Source organism: Leptonychotes weddellii, chromosome 2, assembly GCF_054177405.1.
Source record: "Leptonychotes weddellii isolate Sample4059 chromosome 2, ASM5417740v2, whole genome shotgun sequence".
Lineage (NCBI taxonomy): Eukaryota > Metazoa > Chordata > Mammalia > Carnivora > Phocidae > Leptonychotes > Leptonychotes weddellii.
Genome location: NC_138370.1, coordinates 5,313,102 through 5,321,247, shown reverse-complemented (window position 1 = coordinate 5,321,247; position 8,146 = coordinate 5,313,102). Strand labels below are relative to the sequence as shown.

Below are 8,146 nucleotides of genomic sequence, written 5' to 3'. Positions count from 1 at the left end.
CCTCCTTCCTTCCTTCCCTCCTTCCTTCCTTCCCTCCTTCCTTCCTCTCTCTCTCTCTCTCTCTCAAATCAACCTGTAAGGGGTTTGTGCATTTTATTCATTTTCCCTAAGAACCAACTTTTGATTTCATCTTTCCCCCCTATTGATTTTCTGTTTAATTAATGTCTCTTATTATCTTTATTAATCTCCTGCCTTTCTTTTTTTTAAGATTTTATTTATTTGAGATAGAGCATGAAAGAGAGAGCATGAGAGAACACAAGTAGGGGTTAGAGAGAGAGAAAGAAGCAGGCTCCCCACTGAGCAGGGAGCCTGATGTGGGGCTCAATCCCAGGACCCTGAGATCATGACCTGAGCCGAAGGCAGACGCTTAACCAACTGAGCCCCAGGTGCCCCAATCTCCTGCCTCTCTTGTTTTAGATTTAATTTGCTCTTCTTTGACAATATTAGCATATAGATACTATAAATTTATTACAGAATGCTAATTTGGCTTTATTCCACACATTCTGATATGATGTGTTGTCTTTTTTTTTTTTTTAAGATTTTATTTATTTATTTGACAGAGAGAGACACAGCGAGAGAGGGAACACAAGCAGGGGGAGTGGGAGAGGGAGAAGCAGGCCTCCCGCTGAGCAGGACCCTGGGACCATGACCTAAGCCGAAGGCAGACGCTTAATGACTGAGCCACCCAGGCGTCCCTCTCTTTTTTATTCGGTTCAAAATGCTTACTCACTTTTATTCAGAGTGTATTGTTTAATTTCCAAATATATGAGAATTTTCCAAATACTGAATATTAGTTTCTACTTTACTTCTATTAGGGTCAAAGGACATACACTGTATGATTTGGATAATTTTGTTTATCAAGCCTTGTTTTGTAGTTTACATTGGTAAGTACACACTTAAAAAGAATGTTTTTTTCTGCTGTGGTTGTGTGAAGTTTTTAAATAATATTAATTAGATTAAGTTAGTTGTAGTATTATTCGGATCTTTTATATGCTGAGTGTCCTCTTGTGTTACTGATAACTGAAAAAAAATTTTTTTATTGTGATGTAATTGACACATAACATTATATTCGTTTCAGGTGTACAACATAATGATTCAATATATGTATATATTGTGAAGTGATAGCCTCCGTAAGTCTCAGTAACATCCATTACCACACGCAGTTACAAATTTTGTTTCTTTGTGATGAGAACTTTTAAGATCTACTCAAATATACAGTATTATTAACTATAGTCATGGTGCCGTACATTACATCCTGAGGGCTTATTTATTTCATAACTGGAAGTTTGTACCTTTTGACCCCCTTCACCCGTTTCACCATGCATCCCCCACCCTTGCCTCTGGCAACTGCCAATCTTTCTCTATATCAATGAGTTCAGGTGTTTTTGTTTTTTTTTTTCTTTTTTTCTTTGGGTTCCATATATCAGTGAAATCAGACGGTATTTGTCTTGTTCTTTCTGACTTATTTCATTTAGTGTAATGCCATCAAGATCCATCCATATTGTCATAAATGGCAGAATTCCCTTACTTTTGTGACTGAGTGATATTCGTGTGTGTGTGTATACATATATCCCATTTTCTTCATCCATCCATCCCTGGAACCTGTGAATATGTCACCTCACATGGCAAAGGAGATTGAGGTGGAAGGTGAGGTTGAGGATGCTAATCAGCTGATCTTAAAATAGGGACAGTACCTTGAATTATCCAGCTGGGCCCAATGTAATGACAAGACTCCTAAAAAAAATGGAAAAGGGAGGCAGAAGGTAGCTTTTGAGTGTTAGGATGTGAGAAGGACCAAGCCTGTTGCTGGCTTGACAGATGGGCGAAGCACGGTTACCCAAGCTGCCCAGGCGCTGCGCACACTGCCGTCCTATCCATGGGGAGAGGGAACCATAGAGCTTCCAGAAGGGAATTCAGCCCTGCGGACACCTTGATTTTAACCCATTGAGATCCATGTCATTGGCTCTTTGGCTAAATTCTGACCTACAGAATTGTCAGATAATGAATTGTAGGCCACTAAATCTGTGGTAATTTGGTAGGGCAGGCCTAGGAAGCAATGCAGTTCTTTACCGGATGGAAAGAGAAGCCGAATGACCGCGCCCAGTGAAAGGTGGGAATTTGAGAAATTCCATGGATCTCAGCCAGGAATACAAGGACAGGCTGGAGTGCTACCTTGGGAAAGAATGTAGAAGGATTGTCTTGTATCTGGGTGGGTCTTGCTCTGTCCATGATTCGGATTTCTGGTGAAGTCTGACTGATGTGGGTAAATCTGATTGTGCAAGTTTCCTGTATGTTGCCCCTTTGTCAGGGAGGGAGACCCCACAAGTCTGCATGGTATGAGGTAGCACATTTTCCCAGAGGAAGGGGGAGCAGCATCCTCAGATGAAGGGTTGGGGAAGCTCATCCAGACCCGATAGAAAGATGGGAACCAAACAGGTCTTGTGTTTGCTAGTTTTGCTTTATTATTTATTCAGGACCCAATAAGAATCCCTGTGAGAAGACAGAAAAAGAGACCGAGCGAGAGCACACAAAATAGAGAATAAAACATCCACAGAAACACAAAGCTTCAAAAAGACTTCATCATTCCTTGGGTGTAGTAGGCTCGATGATGGGCTCATTCCCCATGGGCAGGCAGCAGGATTGACCATTTAAACATATCCCAGCCTGGCGTTCTGATTCAAGGCAAAATTCCTGGCAGTCGCCATTTGGACGCTCACAGACCTCCTTGAATCTGCCCCTGGCTGCATAGAAAAGAGGGTTATTATAACTATTTATGTCTCCCTGAATTTTTATTGGATTACTCGGTACGAGGAGCGTTTGGAAACAATCTTGGGCGAATTGTTGTTGTTGTTGTTGTTGCTATTTAATTTCTTAAACCAGTGCTTAAAAAATCTGCTTTCACTCAAAGTTTGGATCTTGGGCATTCTTGGAAATCAGGCAATATCGGGTGCATCTGAGCACCGAAAGCCTAGACCTGGATGACCCTGCCTCTGCGGAAGGTCTATGGGGCGTCTGCTGAGGCCAGTTTTCCTCCTCCTTATCTCCTATCTCGCTGATGGCAGGGATCAGCTTATGTAGTATCTTGTGCTGCTGATTTTCCTAAAGCAGAAGAAACTTGTTAGAGAAATCTCTGTGTTGGTGTGTATCTTTCAAAAGTGCAACTAAAAGAGAGATCTAAAAAGAGAAGACACTTCAGGGAGATTGTTAGTGAGGCTGTTTTCCCTGGGGAAGGGAACAACATCCCCACATATCTCGTACGTAGATAGAGTCCCTGTCCTGTCAGCCCTTGTCTCTCTGAAACTGGCCTCGGAGTTTGCAAGCCTGCTCTGGAAAGCGCTGCATTAATGCTTCTTTGCAAGGGCTGAACAAATACAGTTGTTACAAACATTGGGTAAGTGTTTGACCTGTGTTCTCTTACTGTTGTGGGGTGAGCCACACACAATGAGGTGCTCAGGTTCAAAAGGGGGGCACTTTTGAGTCATCTCCATATGTAACAAAGTGCACCTTTCCCATGACAACTTCTTAAGCTCTTTGCTGATATTAAGAGAGGTACCCACACGGGCCCTTCTAGGCGTTTGTCTTCTGAAACACAAAGGCCAATCCTTGGAGAGCTTCAGCTCGGTAAAGGGCCTTTATATACATTCAGTAAATGCCTATCAAATGAATCGAACTGAAGTTCAAATGCGTTCAGTTGAATTTAACTCTTCAGTATTCACAAGGCAGTTAGTTAATGGATGTGAAGATCAACCTCAGATTTTTACTGAAAATGTGAACTGAGAAGTAATTTTAAGGGTATTTTTTTTTTCCTGGGGTTTTTTAAAGATTTTATTTATTTATTTATTTATTTAGAGATCATGTGTGAGTGTGCACGTGAGTGGCGGGAGGGGAAGGGCTAGAGGGAGAGAGAAAATCTCTAGTAGACTCTGTGCTGAGCCCGGAACCCAACATGGGGCTCGATCCCATGATCCTGGGATCATGACACGAACTGAAATCAAGAGTCAGACGCTTAACCGACTCAGCCACCCAGGTACCTAGTTTTCTGTTTTAAATCGATGATCATACTAAGGCTGAGCACTACATAGAAACGAGCTGCAATCTGACTAATCAGTCTGGAACACCCCGTTATTCCTGGACTTCTTCCATTCTCTGATGGTGTGGTTTCCTGTTCGACCTCACTTTTTGAGGAGGCGTTCTTTGGGCACAGGAATCACAGCCTATTTCCCCCCCTCCCCCCGCCGTCCATACCAGAACCTGGCTGAAGGCTTGGCATATAACAGGTATTCAGTCAGTGACTGAGAAGTCATTAATCAGAGCTACTGCCCATCCTGGAACGCACTCCCTACGCAGATGTGTCTTGAAGTTCCTCATCCTGGCACAGGTATCAGAAATGTTTTTGCCTCTGTTTTTCTAACCATCATACTACTTTCCCTTATTTGGGTTCAGTGACAGTGGAAACAAAACAAAGTAAAAATGAATTCGTTTTCAACGTTTGGAAGACTTGTTTAAAAGTTTTAAGACTTGGTGAAAAGCATTCATTTCCTAGAGATAGGGACTTTCTTCCATCCACCCCATACGGTTAGTGAGGCTGACCGCTTAGTATGTACTTATCAGACGGTCTTTAGCAAAGCCACGTGGACACTTACCTTTTAAGCTGAAGTCACCAGCTTTGTGTGCTCCTGAGTTAATGTCATTGGATACAGCATCACCTTTCACCCTCTCTAGAGTCAGAGAAAGGAAGCAGCACAATGGACCCCTAGCGGGGGAGGTGAGGACCACGCCCTGAGGGACAGGGAGCTCATTCCTTCAGTGTGGGGGGAAGGACTCGCTTTTCAGGGCCTTGATTTTTCCTCTCTAAAACATGAGAAATAGACTAGATCATCAAGACCTTTTTGAATCTTATCAACGACAGTGAATGATTTTATAGTATCTGTACCTATCACAGCTTCGGTGCTCATTGTAACAAGGATAACTGTTCTTTTGTTTTGCTTAAAAAAAATACTTTCGTGTTTGTTTAAAAAAAATATTTATGCTTCCCGGGCGCCTGGGTGGCTCAGTCGTTAAGCGTCTGCCTTTGGCTCAGGTCATGATCCCAGGGTCCTGGGATTGAGCCCCGCATCGGGCTCCCTGCTCGGCGGGAAGCCTGCTTCTCCCTCTCCCACTCCCCCTGCTTGTGTTCCTGCTCTCGCTATCTCTCTCTCTGTCAAATAAATAAATAAAATCTTTAAAAAAAATATTTTTGCTTCCCTTTAAACAAGAGAAAGCATTTTCAAGTTAATTCCTAATGCGTTCCGCGAGGCTCTTACATATTAACTCTTCACAGAGGGATGGGGTAGCTTAGTCCCAGCCCCAGGGGCATAGTTCCAGACTGTTGTTCAGCCCAAAACTCTTGTGAGTGTGGGTTCGTGGATATGCTTCCCACACATACACACACGCACAATATTCTTAAAGGAAAGAGTCAGATGAAAGCCTTGGACAGACAGCCTCAAACACTCTCAGTACTGAACTGCTTCCATGATTTTCCCTGCAAAGCTCCTCTGGTCAGACTTTCCAAGGCTTAGGGCCTGAAGCTTCAAACCTTGTGTTGCTTTGGGCTTTAGTCTTTCTTTTGGTGATGTCTATTCCTCATTCAGGAAATCTCTCCATCTGTGCCAGGGCTGTCTTTTGGGACTTGGTGACTCTCCCCTGGGCAATACAGCAACCAAACTCCTTGGGAGTCCGGGGCCATCATAGCTTCCTTTGTATGCCTGCTTCCTAGAAGGGGCATCCCCTACTGTGGGTGCCTAACAAATATCTGATCGCCCAAACTGGTTTCTCACCCCCAGACTCTTCACACCAGAAACTCTCCCCCCACCCCACTTCCTCCAGATGAGCTCCCCTGAAACCAAGTTGCAACCACCTTATAAGCTGCACCCTCCGCACAAACCTGATGGACGACCTACCCGATTAGCAGTAAGCAATCCTTTAAGACCCAGCTAGAAAAGTTGGGATTCACCAAGAATAGGCATGCCTCCCATTATATTTTCTGGTGGAAATTGTGGGGAGCATCCTTTTGCAAACAACATAAAGCACAGCCATCAACAGTTCCTTCAACTATAGGAGGATGGTCCCACCTCCATACATCTATGCCTGTTTTCCTGTCCCTTCCTCATCCATGAGGTCCTGACTTCTCAGGAACAAAGAGAAGAAGACATTCCACTTGATGTAGAGCAGGAGGTTGCTTCTTCCTCCTTGGATCTACATGTCTCGAGTTCTAGGAAATTGAATGATCCTGGGTGTCTTGTCCCTTCCTTAGGTGGAAGTGAGGAGTGCCCCACCCAGTTACACATCTGTGCTAGCCACCTTATACCGGTCTGACCCATGTTTGCAGGCTGAATGAAGGAGGACACATCCACTGCCGTGTTATTTCTAATGCCCGTGTTAAGTTCTACTGTAGAAGACTAGATGTTGAAAAGGAGGAAGAAAAAGTGCAGGAGACGAAGGAGTAAAGGGTTGGCTATGTCTTAGACTGGAGAAAGCCTTTCAAGGAGATGCCTTTGCCCGTCCCTCTGCCGGGGCCCCCACAGCTTTGGCGTGGCTCTTAGGGTTACTAATTTTTGCTGCAAGTAAGTGGAGGACTTGGAAACTAAGATTTACTAGAAGAATGCCCCCCCTCCTTTTTTTTTTTTTTTTTGGTTATCTAGATCTAGAAACCACAGGGAAACTTGCCTAATTAAATCCACCCTCAGGGATGGAGCAAACAGCCCTGGCTTCGCTTCATCTAACTGAGAGTTGCTGGGGGGAACCATGAGCCAGCTAGCTGCGGGTGGCAGCCCCCAGCGCCTCCAGATTTCCTCGGAGCCCCCTGCTCCGGGCGCAGGTAGCGGCGACTTTGCTCCTAATACTGGCGGCCTCTATGGCCTCAGGCACTGGACTCTTAGCAAGGCTTCAGCAAAGTGTCTTTTGTTACCTGGTAGAGCTTGGCTCATAAAGAAGAGAATGGTAAAGAGGAGGGCCACAGGCCTCCTGGCTGCTGGGAGGAGAAAGCCTGGCTTCATTTCCAACAGGCAGAGGACACTTCCGTCGGTGGCTGTCCGGGGCTGCGGCAGAACGTCTGTCTGGGTGACAGGCGCCCTTCCACACCTCATGAGCGACACTCGTGGACAGCGGGGTGCTGTGCACACACAGTGGCCTTCGTGAGAAAACTGAGAATCCTTGTTCTGTCTGACCCTCCGCTCATGAGGAGGAGGTGGGTGCCCAGTGTTGACTAGAAAAACTTGCCAAATGGGAACGAACGCTACGAACCCTTGGGCAGCACATCAAAGTGCACAAACAGCGCTGTGTGTCCTCAGTTACAATGAGAAACCAGTCCGGTTAGTTAGTGACCAGACGTTTTGTTAGTGAATACTTCCCAGGCTTTGCTAATGAGGAATCCCCATGTTCACTCCTGGTCCGAATGCCCTCAGTGCTCCGCTCCCGGCACACCGTGTGTCGTTTGCCCAACACACCCTTACCTCCCCCACGAAGGTGTGGGCTTCTTCCTTGCTGGGACCACGCTTTGGTCCTCGAAGCAGGAATCACGTGGTCCTTTACTTTCAAACCCTCCTCCTCGGATGGAACAAGGCAGAGCAGTGAAATGTCACTGAACGTGGAGGCACAAGGTCTGGATTTAGGTGCTGAATCTCCAGACCTGCCATTGACTAGAGGTATGGACCTTGGGAGGAAGACTGTCTTCCTTAGATGTCAACAGCACCTACAGAGATGTAGGTCTGTCGAAGCCAGACCAGGGGGCTCTTAATCACTATTGTGCATGAAACTAACAGGGAGAGTGGCTTTCTCATGCGGACACTTAGACCCACTCCCAACATTTTCAGTTTGGTCGGGTGGAGTGAAGGCTACAAGTCTGCTTTAACCAGTTGTCCCAGTAATTATTCTGAAACTTATTCTGGAATACTCACTGGAAGATACCAACTTAAATCATCTCTCAGATTCTTTCTAGTTCGAATATTGGAGAATCCTATGTTCTTTTGTCTTAGTAGAAGTCTCAGGTTTGGCTTTTGTGACTGACAGCCTCATGTGTGTGCACGTGTGTGTGGAGCATGGAAGGATAAAGCACCATCTTAATCTGTGCAAAACGAAATGCCAGTTTTATAACAGAACTCGGGAATTG

General features: G+C 45.2%; 1 protein-coding gene across 1 annotated transcript; it reads right to left on the bottom strand.

The window, feature by feature from the left end:
- Positions 1 to 2,580: 2,580 nt before the first annotated feature.
- DEFB108B (defensin beta 108B) lies at positions 2,581 to 7,169 on the bottom strand. The gene is made up of 2 exons (XM_031030943.2): positions 6,947 to 7,169; positions 2,581 to 2,741 (listed from the first exon to the last, which is right to left on the bottom strand). Exons 1-2 carry the CDS (start codon positions 7,122 to 7,124, stop codon positions 2,581 to 2,583), a joined length of 339 nt encoding a protein of 112 aa, XP_030886803.2. The 5' UTR covers positions 7,125 to 7,169.
- Positions 7,170 to 8,146: the final 977 nt, after the last annotated feature.